Source organism: Anopheles arabiensis, chromosome 2 (assembly GCF_016920715.1).
Source record: "Anopheles arabiensis isolate DONGOLA chromosome 2, AaraD3, whole genome shotgun sequence".
NCBI lineage: Eukaryota > Metazoa > Arthropoda > Insecta > Diptera > Culicidae > Anopheles > Anopheles arabiensis.
In genome coordinates this window covers 20,054,689-20,075,050 of record NC_053517.1, presented here as the reverse complement: position 1 = coordinate 20,075,050, position 20,362 = coordinate 20,054,689, and the positions used below count along the sequence as shown (strand labels likewise).

General features: G+C 51.4%; 2 protein-coding genes across 3 annotated transcripts in view; one reads left to right on the top strand and one right to left on the bottom strand.

The window, feature by feature from the left end:
* Positions 1–20,362, top strand: part of LOC120894681 (coiled-coil domain-containing protein lobo) — a 167,269-nt gene that overhangs the window by 747 nt on the left and 146,160 nt on the right. The gene's annotated exons all lie outside the window — the stretch shown is intronic.
* On the bottom strand, positions 4–18,663 carry LOC120894680 (protein distal antenna-like). Of its 2 annotated transcripts, XM_040297421.1 has the most exons (3): positions 16,750–18,663; positions 3,825–4,961; positions 4–3,689 (listed from the first exon to the last, which is right to left on the bottom strand). In XM_040297421.1, the coding sequence occupies exons 2-3, from the start codon at positions 4,948–4,950 to the stop codon at positions 1,909–1,911; spliced, it is 2,907 nt and encodes a 968-aa protein (XP_040153355.1). In that variant the 5' UTR covers positions 4,951–4,961; positions 16,750–18,663; the 3' UTR covers positions 4–1,908. The 2 variants fall into 2 exon arrangements, with proteins under 2 accessions (XP_040153355.1, XP_040153354.1); XM_040297420.1 differs by having other exon boundaries at positions 4–4,961.

Genomic DNA, 20,362 nt, shown 5'->3' with positions numbered 1-20,362 from the left:
TTTTTTTTTCGCATTTGATAATGTAGTGTGTATTCGCAAATTTCATTTATGTATGTTCAACATTTTCTTTTTAGTGATAGAGTTCAAATTTTACAATTACTTCACGTTTTGTTTATACATAGGAATATCATCAGTGTGTGTGTGTGTGTCTCTGTTTTGTGTCTTTTGCAAAGATTTTCTTCATTCGCGCCCCGTTGCGCGTTGATTTCCGTTTTTGTTTTTGTTCTGCTTTTGCCATTAATTGTTATCCTAAAACACTATCCGCTAATAAAGTGGGGCGCGCGTGCGCACCGCTAACAGCATCTTGGCGCACAGTTTGCTTCCTACGTTTTCGTGCGCTGCTACCTTTCCGCTTTTTCTTCTGCTAGAGGAATTTTTCGTTTACTAGGAAATAGTCCAAAAAATCACAATGACATTTGTTTGTCGCGCTGCCTAAATTGTCCGCCCTATTTTCGCTTTCTCCGTCTTTTTTTTTACCTAAATATATAGAATATAGATGTGTGTGGGTGTTTGTTCGTATGTGTATATATATAATATTTTTTTCTTCTCATCCTCTTTTGCGCTTGAATTGTTTTTGACTCCCAGTTTTCGGTTTTTGCTCCCTCTGTCAACGGTCTGAATTATTTTACAATTTTTTTTTCAATATTTCCTAAAATGAAATACTTGCCCCGCTTGACTTTGCGGATATTTTCATGTAAAGAATCTGTTTTGTGTGTGTGTGTATGTGGGCTGTCAGGATGATGAGCCTCACATACGTCTCGTTACAATTATTTGATGCATTGTAACCTACACTCCCCCTCATCACAGCAAAGAGAGCTGAGAGAAATGGAGCGTTTGTTGTTTTAAATTTCTGTCGCTGCTACTACCGTTTAGAGTTTGAAATATGTTGGCTGTTTAGTTTTACGATTTAATTAATGCTTGAGCAAAAAACACACATAAGGACATCCATTCAGTGCGTGACAAGTTCTCCCTTGCGGGGGAAAATAGCGCAAACACATACTCTACGAGATCTTGCGTCTAAACCAAAGAGCGGAGGGAAACACGGCCGTTTGTACCTCCATATCGCGCTTGCTGCGTGAGCATGTGGAGTGTGTGTGTGTGCGTGTGGAGCTGTAGCTGTTGTCCCTTCCACCCTTTGTATCGTTACCGCATTTCGTTAAGTTACATAAGTTAAAGTGTGCTTTCTAAGTAGTTGTACATTTGGCATCATGGATCCGCGCAACAAATAGATGGATTTTTCATACCGTAGTTTGCTTCAGGTGGTAGGGTGAACGGGATACGCTTTAATCCTCGAGCCCAGTATCATTATCTTCTAAATGTGTCGATCCACCCATTATCTGTAAATGCTCGCTTTGGCCAGTTTGTTTTCTGCTTTAAATCGAAACTCCTTCAATAACCCTGCCCACGATCGCTCGAACGCTATTTACAAACTTATTAACAATAGGTACACATATACGGGAGAGAGAAAGAGGGGAGGGGGGGGGAGCAGCAGATTAACTACAACTTAATGATAACTCAGCCAAAAAGGAGTAGAGAAAACGGAAGATCCATTCAGGGGGAAGAGGGGAGGGGTTAGTAATTCATGCTATTTGTTTCCTATGGCGATTTAGAGTAAATATTGCCTCCAATTTTGGAATGTTTTGCGGCAAATGTTTCAGACGAACGAACAGAATCAACAGAAACATATATTGCAATACGTTAACCCGCTCCCGCTCGAAAGTTTAGGAGCTTTATCATCAATTTGGGAATGTATGGAAATGAAAAAATTCAACTACTTAATATAGGTCGCCCTAAGTTAGTTCTAGTTTTGGGGTCTAGTTGTTTGCGGCAAACCCGATGAGCGTGGCCGTACGCCGACATACATCACTATGTACAACGATACACGACGCGGGCAGCAAGCGACGCGCCTTACTTGCGCTTGCGGATACGCGTGCGCTCCTCGGTACCGGCCCCTGCCAACGCACTGCCGGCCGTCGCAGTTTGCAGTTGCCGCTCGGCACTCAGCTTGATGCTGTTGAGCAGGTACTTGAACTGCATCACCTGCATGGCGGTCACGTTGGGGTCGCTGCAGGCTTCGAGCCACTTTAGGAACTTCTCACCGTGTTCCACCGCCTCGGCCGAGTTGCGGATGTCCGCCACGGCCACCGTCTGCTGCCCGTGGTTGGAGTCTTCGGACGTTTCGCTCTTCGCATCCTCCGCACCGGTGCTTGCTTCGCCCTTCGCATCCAGCCGGGTCAGTTCGTCGCCGCCGCCGCCGTTCAGCTCCGTGAGCGCAGTGCCGGTCGTCGGGCTGATGGATCCTCCGCGCACGACCATCGCAAGCAGCGGTGGAGGGGGCGATGGCGCCGCGCTGCTGGTAGTGGAGCACCGATCGTTGCTGTTGCCGCTGAACAGGATGTTGTCCAGCGCCTCCTTCGCGTCGGTCGACGAGCAGCGGCGGCGTTTCAGTCCAGCACGCTTTCGCTCGTCCTCTGGCGCCGGTGTCACCTTCCCCTGGTCGGGTTCGTCGTCTGCGGTCTCGCGCGGCCCGTCAGCGATGCGTGCCGCTCGCTCCTCATCGTCATCCTCCTCCTCCTCCATCTCCTCCTCGTCGTGCTCCTCCACCCCATTGAGACCACCGCAGGCATCGGTCGAGGTGGCCTCCACTACCGCGGTGACGGACGATTTCGCCTCGCGCTCCTCACCATCGTCGAGTGCGGCGGCCAGTTCGTCGTCGTTCGCACGCTCCTCGGAGGTGCGTACCGGTCGCAGCAACCGCTCACCGCCCCCCTCCCGCGACCCGTGAGCGCTCATCGCGGAGGACGCCACCGACGAGGCCGACGAAGGCCGGCTGGGCGAGTTGGGATGCGGGTGGTAGCGCGATGGTCGCCGCTCGTCCCCATTGCCGGCCTTGCCGCTGCCGGCGTGATGGTTCGACAGGTCCTCCGGCTTGGAGTCACCATCGTTCGCCGCCCCGCCCATGATGTTCAGATCCATCGGTTCGTCCTTCAGGTGCGCACTGAGATGGTGGTTCAGATGGTGATGGTGGTTGTTGTTGAGCGTGTCGACCGCGCTCGAGCCCTTGGTCAGCTGCGAGTAGAGGATGTTCTCGTAGGCGGCGGTCAGCGAGGCGGCCGTTGCGGCCGCCCCGCCCTTCTGCCCCGAGGCGCCACTGTTTTGGTTCTGCTGGCTGAGCGAGTTGTTGTTGTTGTTGTGATGGTGCAGTGCGGCCGCGATGGCGGCCTGCTGGGCCGCCTGCTGCTGCTGCTGTTCGCGCAGCGCCTGCTTGCTGTCGGGGACTACCGCGCTGGAGCCGGTGCCACCGCCCGTACCGCCGCCGGGCATCAGCGAGGCGCCGAACGTTTTGTACCACTGCCAGAACCAGGACGAGTTCTTCGTGTCCTCGGGCGTGAGCGACGGGGCCGACGACGGTGGCGTCGGTTGCGGCGTGCTGACGAGCGGCGGACCGACGAGCGGCGGCGGTGGCGTGTGGGGCGTGTGCGCGGTCGGCGGCAGCGCGGTCTGGTTCGGCGATCCGGCCCCGGCCGTCACGGAGCTGTTGAGTCCCAGGGGCGGGGGCGGCGTCGGCGGGCTGTGGCTGGCGGCGCGCGGCAGCGCCGTGTACAGATTGTTCAGACCGAGCATCGCCTGCTGCGACTTGAGCCAGTACCAGAGCGCATCGTCGACGGGGGCGGCATTCGGGTCGCGACCTACGGAAGCATTGGTAGTGGTTGTAGTGGGTGTGCTAGTGGCGGGATTGCTAGAGTGGTTGCTGGATTTTCGATACTGCTCAGACAGTGTCGAGAGCCCAGCAGCGTGGTGGTGGGACTGTTGGTGAAGCATACCGTTACCGAGGAGCTCGCCGGACGAGCTTTTCTGCTGCTGCAGCTTGGCGAGATTGCGCACCGTGAGCGACGGGCCGGTCGAGCCGCCCGCGGACGACTTGTCCGTGCCGCCGCTGCCCGTCCCGTTCGCCGAACCACCGGTGCCGCCTCCGCCGCCGCCTCCACCGTTACTGCTGTCCTGCAGATTGCTGCCTCGTCCATTGCCTCCGCCCGTGCCGCCATTGTTATTGGCGGCCGAGCTGCCGGAGCCCTTCGGGCGCACGTTGCGCAGGGACTGGGCGGCGGCGGCTGCCGCCGCGGCCGTATTGAGCCCCCCGGCCAGGCTGGACATCGTGGCCAGGCTGTGGTTGTTGTTGAGCTGCGCGATCAGGTTCAGGTTGGTGGCGATGTCGTTGAAGCTGAGGGCGAGCGGGCTCTGCCCCAGCCCCGACATGCCCGACAGGTGGCTCAGACTGGTCAGCGGGCTGATGGCGGCCATCGACAGATGGTGGTCGGCTTTGGACGGATCGCCCCCGTGGTGATGGTGCTTGCCCAGCTCCGCCCCGTACGCCTTCGATTTGCTGAGCGCCGACATTTCGGCCGCCGTCTTGGCGAACTGGCTAAAGTCGGCCGGCGATGCGCCCGCCAGCCCGTTCATGATGATGTCGCCGCCGGACACGCCGAGCGGCCCGGACTTGTCGACGCCGCTGCCCGCTCCGCCGCCGCCGCCTCCTCCTCCGCCGGACAGGTCGAGCCCGTTGAGGGAGCCGCGGGCGGCAGCCGCCACCTTGTAGAAGCTGTCGTCGTACTTGAGCTTACCGTTGCCCCCGAACATGGCCGACTCGAGCTTGAGGCGCTTCTCGGGCGGTCCGCTGAACAGTTCGGCGGCGGCGGCCGCCGTCAGTGCGGCCGCGGTCGCCTCGTTGCTGAGCTTCTCCGCGTTCTCGACCGACTGGCGGGACATGTAGCGCAGCTTCTCCTCGTTCTTGCACCAGCCGCGCAGCGTCGACTCCGGCACGCCAATGTCCCGGGCGACCGACGCCTTCGACTCGCCGTCGTGGATGCGCTGGATCGCGTCGATCTTGTCCGTCGCCGTGAGGTGACGGAGCGGGCGTTTGCCCTTGGTTGCTGTGGCCATCATCATCATCAGAAGCGATTCTGTAAACGGAAAAAGAGGGAGAGCGGAAAAAAAAAGCGTTAAAATTAATTTGCTTAAAGTGAAATGTAGTTCTTATTGGAAAATGGAATAGATTTCATGTTATTACATTCCTATGTAGTTCTTATTGGAGAATTGAATGGATTTGATGAATGCTCAACATTTAAAAAAAAAAATCAAAAATCGAGACTTTCATCAGAAAATGGATATAATGTTTAAGGTTAAAGGTATACATTCGTCACTTTACAAGTCAAACATTTGATGACTCCCACCCCGAAAAAAGTGTTTTCTTCTCCCATCAGGAGTACACACACCGAGACGGGATTGCTTTTTCCCCAAAGTTGCGATGATTGTACAATTGCACACGTTGAACCCCCGAGAAGTCAACCAATCGGGTACGTAGTGTACGCATTCTCAAAGCTTCCCCACCCCTGTTGCGCTGTGCAGCACTTGAGTAGCTTTTTCTTGTGACGCACATTTGGGCCGTGTTATGCAAATCGGGAACCAATAACGGCCACGACGCACTCCGACCAGCAGCAGCCTTATATTTTTCGTGGACATTTGCCGAAGCGCGCGTAGGTGGTGAAAATCGGAATTTGCGTACATTTCGCATCCCAGCACATGCATATGTACACGATTTTCCCTCGCACACACGGGTCACATACACTCATCTGCATGCGTGCTTTTCACGTGCGATGGACACAAGGTACCCGCCCACCGAAAGGAAGGGGAAAAAATCCACCCAGGACCAACATTTTGCTCCCCTACTGGCGTGTGGGGTGTGTGGGGCAGCAATTGCGGGCTTTTACTTTTTCCCAGCACAGTTTTCCAATGTCTCCCACCCCTCTTTGTGACTAGCAGCGGAACTGCTTCCACTTGAGGCGGCCTTCGGGGGGAGGGCGGCCAGTCCTTCAGGTCAGAGTTTGGGTTGCGTTGCGCTATGTGCGCCTGCTCTACCCCCTCCAAAAGCGTGCTGACCAATCGAGCCATGGCGCATACCTCCACTTCCACCACTTCCACACCATGATCGCGTGATGATGTCTCACTTGTTCGTGTGCGTGTGTGCGTGTGTCTGGTTGTCTCTTTTCCTTCTCGGCAGAGGGGATGATGATGATGATGATGATTCCCCACCAAGCTATCTTTTATAGCCGCACTGTTCTACCCGTAACGACACTCACAAAGGCGCAAGGGGAGAAGCTTTTTAGGTGAGCGCACGTTTTGGGCACTCCCTCCCGTGTTAAACACGGAACTCACGCATCCGTTGGCGACCGAAACAGGGGAAACCAGCATGATGATGCCGTACCACCCGCTACGCATTCATTCATAAACCGGCGTCACTCACGGAGCAAAAGCCCATTCGGTTGCGATGGAACTCTTTCTCCCGCTCGAAGGCTCTTTTTCTCTGTCTCGCACACAGAACGGTTGCCGCAGTGAGTGTGGGGGGGTTGATGTTTACAAAATTTCGCACATAAAGCGCAACACGCCACACACAAACGCGCTCGATGCACCTATACACAGTGGCGCTCGGGGCTGTGCATACCCGATGCAGCTGCAGCCTGTGAGTTGCAACGAGTGTCCCTTTTTCTCTTTTTGACTGTTGAACACATCGGGGAAAAGGTTTGTGGAGGGATTTTATTTTCTCTTTCGTGTGCCTTCTTTTTTTTTTCTTCATTTTACACTACATAAAGGATGCAATTCGAGTGTATATGTGCAAGGCGAGTATATGGAAAGTTTGCGATTTTTGCTAGTTTGTCCTCGAAACGAGCGGGATTTTTTGGTTTTGTCTCATGTTCAGCTCTAGCCTATACAAAAGGATAACCCTCATGCGCACCAACTGACCACGTGCATTTACGTGCAGCGGTCGCTTTTGTACGACACGACTTGGCCAGCGTGCATGTTCGCTGAAAGGTTTAGCATCGTTGGCTAAAGGGAGACGAAACATTGTGCAGCAAAAATGCATCCTGCAGAAGGTGTTCTGCTCTCGGCGCTGCAGGCGAACCACATCGGGATGTCTCGCTTTGTCGCACAAACATCTGGAGACTGGATATTTTGTCTATTGTTGTGTAAAGGTGTTCTAAGAAATACACACACACATACACACCGGCGGTAGCGGTTAAGAAGAGAACAGGGGAAAAAGAAAAAGGATTGTCACAATTTTTATGTAACACAGTTCGTTTTCTTTTTTCTATTTTTATGATTTGCTCTCTCTCTCTCTTGCCTATTCGTTCATTCGTTTCATTATGGAAAGTGCAGTGTGGATCCCTTCGTCGTCTGTCCTATTTTTGTACTGTCTGGCGCGCACGAATAATGCATTGTTTGAGGTTTTGTTTCCTTTTTTTTTTTTGACCAGCCGTTTCCCATCATCCACTTCGTTCCCTACTAGCGCATTATGCTACTATTAAGTATGCTCGGCACGTTTGCCTTCTTCGCTTCTGAAGCCGTGGCCGCGCGGTGCTCGGTGCGGCATTGGTGGTGGTTAGAAAACTATATTCTCCACGAAAAAAGGGAAGAAAAACAAACGTTGTTTGCTTGTTTGCGGGGAGGAAAAGAAAAAAAAAAGAACACTCCCTCGGCACATTCTGCACATTGGCGCTGACCGTGACAGTGGGGCAAAAATTCACTTTTCCTCGCATTAATTCATATAAACAAACCCACACACACACAAGCACACAGTTGTCGAAAGAAGGGTGTGGAATGTACTACTTTGTTCTGGGCGCAACCAAAGGCTAGAAAGGATGGAAACTTTTACTTTCGTTTGCTGTGTTCTCTACGAAATTTATTGTGCTCTACGCGCACACAGCCACCGTTCTTCACCATACCCACACTCGTGTGTTGTAGGCGGATGGGGGGGGGGGGGGGGGGGGGTTGCGGTGGGCAGTAGTAAAACCGAATGGATTTTTATTCCACTGCTGCTGCTGCTGGTGTGTGTGTGCCTGCACTTTGTTCTATATTCGCTCATTGCCGTGCCTCTTGCCGTGCAATCGCGTGGGAGTAAAAGTGAAAGTATTCAACCGAGAGAGCAAAGGAAGGGTACCTAGTGGTAGGTGTAATTTGTTACAAGTTTTGATTTTTTTTCTGCTGCGCAAATGTAGTAGAGTTTTTGCACCCTTACAACAGCTGAGTGCCGGGGTTTGTGTCTGTGTGTGAAGGAGCGATTACTAAACGTTCTTTTATTCTACACTGCACTAATCAGGGTAATGTTTGACCTTTTATGCAACAGTAGACACATACACACACAGGCTGTAGTTATGTTTATGTGCTCCAGACGGTGCTATTAATTCGGGTTGGTGTATCACTTGTGTGTGCATACCATCATCCCATTATATCTTGCACTGAAAGATGATTTAATTTGCCACAAATCAACCCATGAGAAACATTCTTTGTGTAAAGGTGTGAATTTCATAAAATTATGTTGTAAAAAAAAAGAATAATCGTTACGCTCTTGCGCTTATTAGCATAGAACACCTCAGAGAAAGAGAAACGATGCGCCCCATATCAAGGCCACGTTTCATCATTCCAGCAACAGCACACCAATCTCAGGAAACAATGCACGACGCTGAGGGGGCGAGCGGGCCGGGTTTGCGTGTTTAACACTTTCACCGCCATTTTCTTTGCCATTTCAAGACGACGGCTCCCTTGTCCAACATTTTACTTCTTTTCCGAAGAATAGAAGCCAAAAAAAGGGAGGAAAAATCAACAAATGATTGTAATCTGTAGTGTATGCTGCTCTGCTTCTGGAAGTAGATATTCAAACCCTCAACAACAAAAAAGCGAATAAAAGAACACAAAAATAAGTTTCTTTTGCGCGCCAGACATAGGAAAGAGCAAGCCGGTTGCGTGTAACTTGGCTTGAATCTCGTCCACAGTAGTTTCGGTGGTAGTAGCCCAGTGCATGATCCCGTGTCTGGATTTATCGAAAAACAGCTGAACGGATTCACCAAACTCATACACACACAAACATTGCCGTCTAGCTCCTTCAGGAGGTCGAGTCCTTGCGCTCTCGGCCGAAGGGAATTGGCTGGTCTGTGTAGCAGCATCCGATAAAAGTTATGTGTATTTTTTACGATTTGATTTATTTATGGTTCTTCGCTTTATGTGTTTCCTCTTTGTGCCGGACTCACCACTGTGTTTGTGGTGCTGGGTGCGCGTGTGTGTGTGTTGCTGCTGGGTGGTGATGCTGGCTTTGTTTCCGTTCGTTCCTGCTTTTCTCTCCAGAAGCGACAGACGGGGTGCGTCGTTTTGTTTTCGTTCCGTCTCGGTTGTCCTCCCGGGCTCAAAGGTCGGGACTGCTCGCTTACTACACTACAGTAGGTGCACGTTGAAGTTGACGAAGCGAATGTCAAGGAGTTGGAACCGTTGCTCACTCCCGCGCGCACTGCCTGTTGTCGGCCGGTGAGAACACAACTGCGGCTTTTGTGTGTGATAACTACATCATCGTGCGGCAGAGGCAGCAGTAGCAGCGGGAGCATCAGCCTCATCGTCATAATCATCCTTCCTAAGCGTTTCAACAACATAACATCGATTTTGCCCACCTACACCACCCCACACAAGAGCAGCGGCAGCAGGAATATCGGAGGAAAGGTGTGCGTGAGAAGAGAATGAGCATTTTCGAGTGTTGTGAGCACATTATTCTGCTGCTGCTGCTGCTGCTGCTGCTGCTCCAAACGCAACATAACATAACAACACATAACTAACCTATTCACACACCACCACCACCCACCTGCTACTCTTCCTCTCTCTCTATCGGCTCCGTCCACCGAGATTCATGGCAATTTCGCTGTGCCTTTCACACGTAAACTGACAGTCGGCACGGCGGCGGCAGCACTCTCGTTCTCGATATGGTGTGCCCGTTCTCGCATGCAACAGGTTGGCAGTTAATTATATTTTTCTCCTCGTGCTTTTATGCTTTCCGAAACGCAGGCGAACGCACATCTTCCTACCCCCACCCCCTCCTCGCTTCGTTCTCGGGCACGCAAGTAAATCATAAAGCAGCAAAAATTCGCTTTGCGTCTGTCGCCTTTCCCCAAGGGCGACTTTGCGTTTTGCTGTTTCGCTGCATCGCACGTTCAAGTGTGATCAGGTAATTTGTATCATTTGCTAATGAGGTTCATTGCGTAAGAAGGGTTTTTTTTGCACAGTAGCTTTGAGATGCAAATTATCCTGTGTCCGGACATTGGTATGGAATTAACTGACCGATTGAAAACGGAGTGCGTGGGTCGTGGAAATTATCAACCTGACTTCTCAGACGATGTTGAGTTACATTTCTCTTCAGTGGTAGATTAATGATGATTTTAAATGGATCATCTATTTCTGATAATTTTGTACAACAAAAAATATAAGGAAAACCACGTGCAGGCTTCCAACTCTGCAGGCATACGATGCACGCGATACCTGTAAAAGCAAAATTTGCATAAATGCCCTCAAACTTGCAGGCTCTGGAATGTATGGCAAATTTTGGAAATATTTCTACGCGTGTTTTGGTTGTTCACAAAGAAGCTGGTAAAGAAATTCTCGCATTTTCGTGCGTTCGGCACTATTTCCATAATTGACTTAATTTCTCCCGCTGCCGCACTTTGACGCATTGATTGAAGGGAATCCCCGCCGATCGTATCGCAGAATCTAAGGGTGTGCCACGAAATAAAATGTAGAAAGAAACACAACAAAAAATGCAACAAGAGCTTCCAAAAGAAGGGATATTATGTTCTGGCCGCGGTGTCTATGCCCCGCGGACAGCAGCCACGCCGAAAAACGGTAAATTTCGCCACGCAGCACGCAAATTGAAAGTCTCGCCCCGGCCCGAAGGTCAATCGAAACCACCATATCACGGTAATGATGATCGTGCGATCGAGCCCGTGGTTTAGGAGGTGCAGCAAGCAAAAAAACTAAAATCAGGGAATGATAGACAGCGAACACAAAGCCAGGATGAAAAAAAGGGCGCGGCGAGTGCGGGTATTAGCACCAACCCCCCTATTTTTTGTTGGTTCGACTAAAGCCATCTTAATTAGGTGCAGAGCGCACGGATTTCTGTGAAACTATCGCCATTTCTTGGGCAGTGGGTTAACTGTGTTTTCTTGCTGTTGTTTTTGAGCCTCACCAGCTAAAACCCGTCTAATTTAGTTGCATCTTGATTGTTTGCTCGGGCTCGCATAAGGCCGGGTGAGACATGAAAACAATAATTTTGACCACCGCACGGCGCGGCCTGTGGTAAGGAGGCTTAAGGATTGTTGGTGTCGCGCATCGATCGGATCCCTTCTTTGGATTCGGGCAGTGCAAAAATGATCATAATAACGGTTGTTGGTGTTTTGGCGTGTCTGGCTCGTATTTTCGTTTTCTAACGGTCTGTTGCCCTAAAACTGCATCTAACAAATCGCAACAAAACTCACACACACACACCACGCATACATGGTCAGTTTTAAGTGGCAGGGTTTTGGCATGGAATCGCGTAATAAGCAATGCCGGAAATCAAGCAAATTGTTAAATGAACGTTTAAAATCCCGCGTTTTTGTCCAGCGTTTAGTTTTACCAGGAAAACAAAATGCATACTTCCAGGCGCTTGTTAGGATATCTTATTGGAAACCGAAGCAAACCGACGGTGCACTCGGAGGGAATTTATTCGCGAGATTTTCGCTTACCGCTCGGGTTTGAACAGGTTTTGCCCTCGACGACGTGTCGCAAACACCCCTTTCGCCTTTCTCGTTACCCCTTCCCCTGGTGCAAAGTATCCCTCCTTTTGCCACCTTGCGTGTACTTTGTTACAATACCTGCGTGTGTTTCTGCTCTTGTTCTTTCCTCTGCTGCTTCTCAGCGTAATTGGCGCGCCGGGCGAAAGTTGTCGTTTTTCTAACGGTTTTGTCGAGCCGCGACGGTCTCGAAACGCACACCACAGTGGCCAGCGTGTTTCGCGGTTTCGTGTTGCGATTGGCAAAATCAATAGAGGGGGATGTGGTGAGCACGGCGGGGTGAAAAAAGAGAGAGAGGAACCAACAAGAAAACGGTCCGCTGAATTTGCCCCAACACACGCGGCGGATATTTTTTTTCCGTTTTAACCCTGCGCTACCCTGGACACAAAGGCAAAGTCGGGTCCCCTTTTTTTTGCGATGTCCTTCTTCGCGGGCCCGTTGTGTGTCTGTGCGTCCGTGTGTGTGTGTAAAGGTCGTCGTTCTGAGGAAACAGGACGGTGCAAGCAAGCGAGAAAAAAGGGGTAAAACGGGAGGATTCCACATCCGCCAGCAGTTCGCTCGAGTGTGCGACATTCTACACGCCTGCTCCGGCTGCTCTAACCCTTCCGCCGCTTCCCACCTGTGTACCATTCGGGTGCGCGGAATGGGAAAACGGACCCACGCGATGTCCATCCGGTTTGGTGTCGCCGCGCGGTGCTGTGTCAGCCCAGCGAGAAAAAGAAGGGTGCGCGTGCAAATATGTGTGTGTGTGTGTGTGTGTCCCATGGCCGGCTGAGCATGGCGCGCAAAGGAAACGGCAACAAAATGAGCAACAAAAGGTGCATAATTTTGAATATCACAAACGCACCATCCCTGGCGAGGGGGGGGGGGACTACAAGGCAGCGCAAGGATACGTCTCGCGCGTGTGTGTGTGTGTGCACCCTGTTCTCCCGTGCAGTGTTACGCGTTCAATGTGCCGACACGGGCGCAGGTTGGCATTACCGCAGGAAAAGAATCGCTAAAATTAACACGCGGCACATTAGTTAGAGGGGGGTGGCCGCCTGTGGTAGTAGCCTGGTAATTGCACTTGGTCAGAGTGTGTGTAGCATGTGCAGGTTCGACCGAGAACAAAGTCTCCTCGGCATGATGGAGTCATGGTAAGGATATTACGATGAAGCGGCTGTTGCTGGTCGTCGACCGCTCTTTGTTGTGACGTGTCTGTTAATTTATTAGGCAAAAGGTATATCAAACGCGAACGGACAGCAGATGCCAGGTTGTGTCTGTTTTTGAGGAGCGAAAAATACGCTCCAGAACTAATCAACGGAACCAGTCTGCAAATCAAATACTCGGCCAAGAGAAACATTACTCTATTGGCCACGTTATTTATCGAATTTTGTAAGAACGAAAACGCATTGGCAAGTGCTGGTAGTCTCTAAATGTCCACCTACACACACACACACACACATACACCACAAGAATAGCAAAAAAAAGAAACTAGGCCTCAAAACAAACGAGCAAAAGCTAGCAAATGACACCGAAAAGGATGCCAGAAGCTCGCCAACCGGTCTAATGTAAGAGAAAATGGCTACCGGACGGAATACGGGCAGTTCCAAGTGGGGTGTTTTTTTCACGATGACAGGTTAGCCGTACACCAAAAATCTTAGAACGCTGTTAGGTAAAGCCCACAGCTTCCGAACTCCCTTAACCTTAGCATCCAATAAAGAGGACCATCTACCAGCAACAACAAAACCCCAAAATGAACGAAAGAAAGTGACTGAAAGCAAGCAAAAAAAACGCACACATCACACGCGCTTACACACCCGTAAGCCTGCCCACCCCTCCTTCCATGGCTCCTCTCTTTTTGGGCAACCGAGCCAGGACACTCCGCACTATTGTGTCACCCTCCTGTATCTGCGCTACAGAGTAGTTTGGTCAACAGTGTGTGTGTGTGTGTGTGTGTGAGAGCATTACAGAATATACAGGCAGGCGTCGGTGGCGGAAGAAGGAGGAAAGCAGACGGTTGGAAAAAATATCGCCAACAGAGCCGCGGTGGTACCACTAGGAAATAGAGGGGCGAAAAAATCACGAAGAAAGAGCGAGAACAAGCAACAAAAAAAAAGCAAAAAAAGGATCTATCAGAACCTACCTACACACACATAAACCCACAAACTACTAGAGTGGACACGTTTCCTAGCGTACCCTCACTCACTCACTCACTCTCTCTCTCGTTCTTGCTCTCGTGCATCCCTTCCCAATCACCACCGCCGTTAGCGACCCGTTGGGTGGCAAGATTCCGCATTTTCTCCTAGACTCAGCCTTCCGACCAGACCACTCCACCCTCCTTCCCTCTGTTCTTTCGCAGCATCCCGCTTTCCTGCCCGTGTGGGTTTTGGGCGGGAAGGGAAGTGCGCAAAAAATCGGCAAGAAAACGGGGGGCCCCGGGGGTCAGTCTACCGCGAAAAGAAAGGACCGCGCCGTTCCGTTTTTCGCTCGAGAATGTCCTTTCCGCGTATGTATGCAGCGTAAAGAAGAAGGACCGCGCGCGTGTGTGTGTCTGTGCTTGTATGTGGATATTGCACGGGGATGGTAAAGGAGCAGCAGATGTGGAGATGGGGGGGGATGATGTGTTTTGGATTTTTGTGCAGTGTGGCGTCCATTTTTTTTCGCTGCAAAGCAGCAGCACACTACCTCCACTCCTCGCTCCTCCTTACTCCTCTCCCAGCCACACAACACCATGTGGTACACATCCATCGACGTCGTCTTTCTTTAGCGCTTCTATTTATTTTTCCCCTATCTTGCGTCCCTCCGGTTTGGCTGCCCCTGCTTGATGGTTGCCCTGCTGCTCTCCCCCCCGTTACCCACCCTCCTCTTGCAGTGACCGGCGCACGTCCGGCAGGCGAAGGATTTTTGCTTCAGCCCATCAGGCGAAAGCAAAAAAACAAAAAAAAAAAACAGGCCGTCAAGAAGTAGCCGCGCGCACACGAATGCGAAGGATAAGAGTTTTCGGACATCCGATCCGCGAGGGCCGCGTGCTTGGGATTGAACTTCGTTCTCCACTCTGCTGCTGTGTTCTCCTCCTCCTCCTGTTTGCGCTGCTTTGTTCCCAACTTTGGTCGCTTTCTTGCCCGCCTGGGACGCTAGCCGGTGGGCGACCGGGGCCGCCATCGAGTGTGTTGATCCTGACGTTGATTTTCTTCGCGAACATTCACAGCTTTCACCGTGCCAAGGTGGTGGTACACCTTGCCGGTAGCGTCCCCCTCCCTGTGATAGCGGCGCGCGCTTGCTGCAGACGACAGTTCCAGGAACGGCCCCCGAGGCTAGGCGCGCGGCTCCTTTCCAGCAGCTATCCGCGGGACCGGACGACCAGCAGACCGAGTCCCTCCGAAAATGAGAAAAAAAACACACTCACACACACACACACACACACAGAGCAATGGCAAATGGTGTAGTGACGACAACGAAAAAAAAGGAATAACAGCGGCCCAAAACATAAATGTACCCCTCGGTGCGCATTACGAGATTTCAGCCGTTTTTGCTTTGGCTGCAGTGCAGAGAAAGAGGGAGAGAGTTTGTGAGAGAGACAGAGAGTGAGGTGGGCTCCTCGCCTGTTCGTCTCGGGTCTATTTTCGGTTGTTGTTGCTGCTCCTTTAGTTTGACGGCCATGCGCTGCTGACCGGCCATAATAAATGCACCACCCGCCCCGCCCGCTACCGTCCAAAGTGTGTGCGATGCGTCATTTTCGCAGCAAAGAACCTGAAGGGGACAGGATAACGACAGCCGCCGACCAGGGCAGGCCCCGTACGTTTCAAGATGTAGAAAGAAGAAGGAAGGACAGAAGTGAAGAAAGAAAACCCAAAAAAAAAAAACAACACAAGGAGATTCAGCAAGACAAACCCCCGTCAACCGTGGTAAGGGTAGAAACGGAAGGCAACAAACAGCGGCACACAAAAAAAAAAAAAACAATACGGCAACGTCGAGGACCCCACACTACCGTCCAAAAAACCTTCCGTCACAAATTAGGTAGCCGTAAGCGGGTGGCGCGCGTATGTGTCAGGGTGTTGGGCGTAAATTTGTGTGTGCGTTTTTTTAAGGTTCCCTTTTTTTCGCTACCCTTAAGGGCCGTTTGCCTGCATATGCCTCCAGAGGACGGAACACAGTTGCTACACACGATTTTGGGCTGTGTTTTTTTAAGCTTTGAGACGTCATAATTGTTCGAATGCATCTCTGCAAACGGTTTGGCCATTTCAGGGCTGCAGGTTGGAGGCAAGAAGCAAGAAGCTGTTCCAGTGAAAGTGGGTGGGCTTAGCCAAAAAATTTCCACGATTAATTAGCGACGAATCAAGGGACAGAAGGGGACATTGATCTAGCCGAAGCCGGCGGCGTAATCGAGACCAACTGGCCAGGCAACAACCGATGCTTTTCTCGATGGTAATTAAAATAGAGCCTGCTTGTGTCGCATTGAGCATTTTGGATTTGTTTTTTTTTGTCCGTTTTGTGGGTACGGCTAATCTTTTTAAAAGCTTGAAGGTCGTATGTTTGAACTGCGCCTTTTGTACCTTTTTTGGTTGGCATTTACCTAGCAAGGACCTTTAGCCCTAGCGAGAAGGTGAACAAATGGCCTTAACAGGTTTTTCGGCGAAATGCTGGTGCGCCTGTTGCGGGGCCAAATTGATAAAGCTCAGGCGTCTCATAAACAAAGCCACGTGTTGCTGTTCAGTAAGCGGGCCACAATTAAGGTTCGTTATCATGTCAAGTCATCTCAAAGAGTGTGAGAGAGAGAGAGAGAGGCTGCGATAGCGAGACAGCACCTCCAACTGTTGATTCGATTCCACGTGCGATTCCCACCCAGTGTCTGTGATCTTGTGTTCGCCCCCCACACTGTCTGCGGGTGTGTGTGTGTGTGTGTGTGTGTGTGTCTTCATTCAACAATGGGTTCTAGTAACCACTCCACTGGGATGTCGCTTAGCGCTTCATCGTCTCACAGCCTCGTGCTCCTTTTAAATTCAACACTCAATCTACAAAAATTCACGGAAATAAGCCAGTTGTCAGTTGGATTTAAAACCGCCCCACCAAACAGCGCGTGTTGGGGCGGCTGGTCAATGAAAAACAAAAGGAGGGAAGGCAAACTTACGTGCACTTGGCGACGTCCTCGATGACGGTGAGGCGGCACTCGTTTCCCGGTATCTCCTAATTTTACCGAACGTTATTAACCTTTCGGTCGCCAGTGAGGTGGAAGAGGAGGAGGGGGAGGCGCTGCTGGCGAACGCCGTCGTCGTGGTGGTGGCCGTTGGAGGTGGTGGTGGTGGCGTCGTTGCCGCCGCCGTCGTTGTCGCGCCGGTGTGCTGCCGCAGCTGGTCGTGCAGCCGGTGCCGTTGCCGGGGCCGCTGATGATGGGGGGAAGGAGGAAGATGCGGTTGGCGGTTCCGGGCCAGTACGAAGCCGGTACTATCGTGCCCGTGGACGCTACCACCGGTGGCGCTAGTAACCTCCACCGTTGCGCACGGTTGCTGACCCACCGCGCCCCTTGCCTGGCGAGCGGATCGGGTTCAGAACGAAACTTTTGCAAACACACACACACGCTTACACACGCTTTCACACTTGCACGCACCCACACACTGTGCGTTGAACAAAAGGCGCGCTTGGGGGGAGCCTGTGCTTGCCTTGGGTTAGTTGTTTGCTGCTGCCACTGCTGACGGCACGGAATGGAATGGTTTTAAACACGATTCATCACACTCATGCACCCAAACACTCGCACGCACAGCACACAGTGAAACACTTTTTGTTAAGGAGTGTGAAGGAGAGCGCTTATCAGCAGCGAACTCGCAGATCAACACACGCTTCGCTTCGCTGTAGGTCAGATACGCGCTCGTTTGACGTTTCGCGCACTAATACTGTATCCAAATCGAGCTGTTCGAGCGTTTGCGATCCACGCGTGTATCGCAATTGTGCGTATGTGTGTCTTGTAAGTCCGTTTTCTAATAGCGCCGAGCGGGGTAATAACCTTCCGCCTGTTCCGCCAAAGCACAGATAGGCGCGATCAACGCCGGCCACACAGTTCGCGAGCTTTCAATCACTAACACGCGCGCGGCTAAGGTTTGATGTGTTTGATCGGCCGCTACCACCACTACACACTGCACTACAAAGGGGGCAGGACACGCACACACAAATTGTTAAGCCGCGTAACTAGACCGGGGAATTGACGGGACACTGTTCACTACACGGTGTTCGATCGTTGGAGCCAAAGTTGGCAGTGATTTGGTAGTACTCTACTCCTCGCTTGTGCTTTGCCTAGTTTACCGGTTGCTGCTGGCTGTTGGCAGTTGCGGGTCAAACCACGGAATACGCCGCAAGTGTGTCGATCGAGCGCACCTAACCGCTCCACACACTGGAAGCCATCGTGCAGTAGTGTGAGCAAGAGGACGATCACCACGACCACCACCGAACATGGGAAGAAAGCCGCGCTAATGATAAACGCGGGTGCATTATTCCCACCGCTTTGCTTTCCCTCTTTTGGTGTGCGTTTGGCTGTGTTGAAGCGGCTCACTCTCCTCGCTGTTGCCCACTGCACACACTGTGTCTTGTGTCTACGCTTAGCACTTTGCAAATATTATCCTCGTTTCGTTGCTGTGTGTGCACTTTTTCGCATTCTTTTCATTCGCTGAGAAAATTCACCTTCTTTTGCACCTCGGTTTGTTTTAATACCTTGTGTGGTTTTATTTTCGAACACTTTGCACACACGCGGTTTTCTTTTGCACGCTAATATTCTTTTTCACTACACACACGCTCACGTTGGCCACGCGGGATGGGGTTTTTATTTTCGCACAAATTTCGCCTTTTTTTCGCGCCCCCGCCAATTGACAAAAAACAATATCTCAACGGGCTGAACTGTTGTCGCCGATTAGCGATTCTCTGGTACGCGGGTTCCTTCTGTGTAGCGGTAATAATTAGATGCAGAGAGCAGAGTTGGCTGGTGTGTTTTTGTGTGGCGCGTTTTCAGCAGCAGCGCAGCGCGAAGTATACGCACCGTTCGCCTCGTCCGCGTAAAATAAAATTGAAGTTGTTGTAGCGGCGATGTTGTGCCGTTGGTCCGCGCGGGCTGCTGCACGCCGTCGGCCGAAGCTGGCCCGAAGTGCGTTGCGGGCTCACGGCTGTTCAAAAGCCGAAGTACGGCGCTCTCGCTCTTTCTGCCGCTCTGCTCGCGGCAGGGACAGAAGTGGAAAATCCGCGACGCGGTGCATCAGCTCCGTTCTTTCGCTCACTCTCTCTCTCTCGCTCGCTTTCTTTCTTTCTCGCGAAGGGTTCTGGTAGGATACATAATGTGTATATGTGTGTGAGAGAGGGAAAGAGAGAAGGAGAGAGAGAGAGAGTGCGACCGTGTGAGAATGTCGCCTCTTTGGATGGCGCTCTGTCGACGGCGACGGTGTTTATTGTTTATTTATAGTTTTACCGAAAAGATAACGATAAAAAGACGAAACAGGCAGTCTTGTCAGGAAAGTCGTGTTAATCAAGATGAAATAGTTTGTAGCCTTTAAACGTTTGTTGTTCTTGCTTTTTTAAATGTGCAAAACAACAGCTCTCTTACGAAAAAAGGAGTGAGCGTTTTATCCACAGCAGTTGGACAGAGCGCCGCCTAAGTTAGCGGTTTCTCGCGATCATCTCTTCCTCCCGTGTGGTTCCTCACCGGAAGCCCAACACCAGCGAGTGAGTGAGAAAGAGACACACTGTGTCCGAAAGTCGGTGTCCAGTATGTACATGCATTTGTGTGTGCGTGTGTGTGTCATGAGTATTTTGTTGTTGTTGCAAAAAACTCCCTTCCCGTGATTCTTGGGAAACGCGGAGCCGGTACGAGCGGTGCGTAACGTCCGAAACGCGCGCGCTATCGCAACACGCATCAACGCCAAACTATTCCACCGCCACCACACTACCTTCACCACCCTTGGATATCAACCAACATATCAGCAGCACTGTGGTCAGTCCGAACCGACGGGGAAAGAAAGATTTTCTTTCACTCCCTCCGCTGGGCTCTATTTTCGTGGCAATTTGCCCGCGCCCCTGCTTATTTTCTTTTCCACCGTGCCCACCGTTGGCATTATTATTAGCAACTTCTTTTTCTTACACACCCCCACACACACACATACATACACGCATTAGGGCCAGTTCGAGGAAAACTACCCTTAGAACGCACGCGGTGTGACCGTTTATTGTTTTTCTTCTACTTTCCATGGAGTTGTGTTGTTTTGCTGTTGTGCCGGTTAGCGAACAACGTGCTGTGAGGAGCGATTCTTGGAAGAGGGGCATAATTGTTGAAGACACATCCTGCAGTCCTCGCGGTACCGGGAACCGTCTCTGGAATGCAGATAGACGCTTAAAATTTAACGCATTTGCACCTCTAATGAGCGGTGGGTTAGCAAAAAGGGGCTTCATTTTTATCTCGCTAGCGCTATGTGTGGTACCGCTCGTAATGCCCGTCCATCCTTCAACAGTGCAGATGACAAAGGGAGCGAAGGAAGGAAACAAAAAAAAACGCACCACCCAAGTACAGCGAAAACACAATCCATCTCCCGCGGGGTCGCGCGTGTAGCCCTGCCGCGTCTGGCAGAGATGGCATCCTTTAGCGCGTTTCCCGCTGCTTTCGCTGAAATTGGCAGCGCAAGAAGGCGCACAAACAACGCGGCGGCGATGGTCGTCTTGGTCGTCTTCTTCTTGGCCCTACCATCATTACGTTCCACATAGGACGCGTCCAT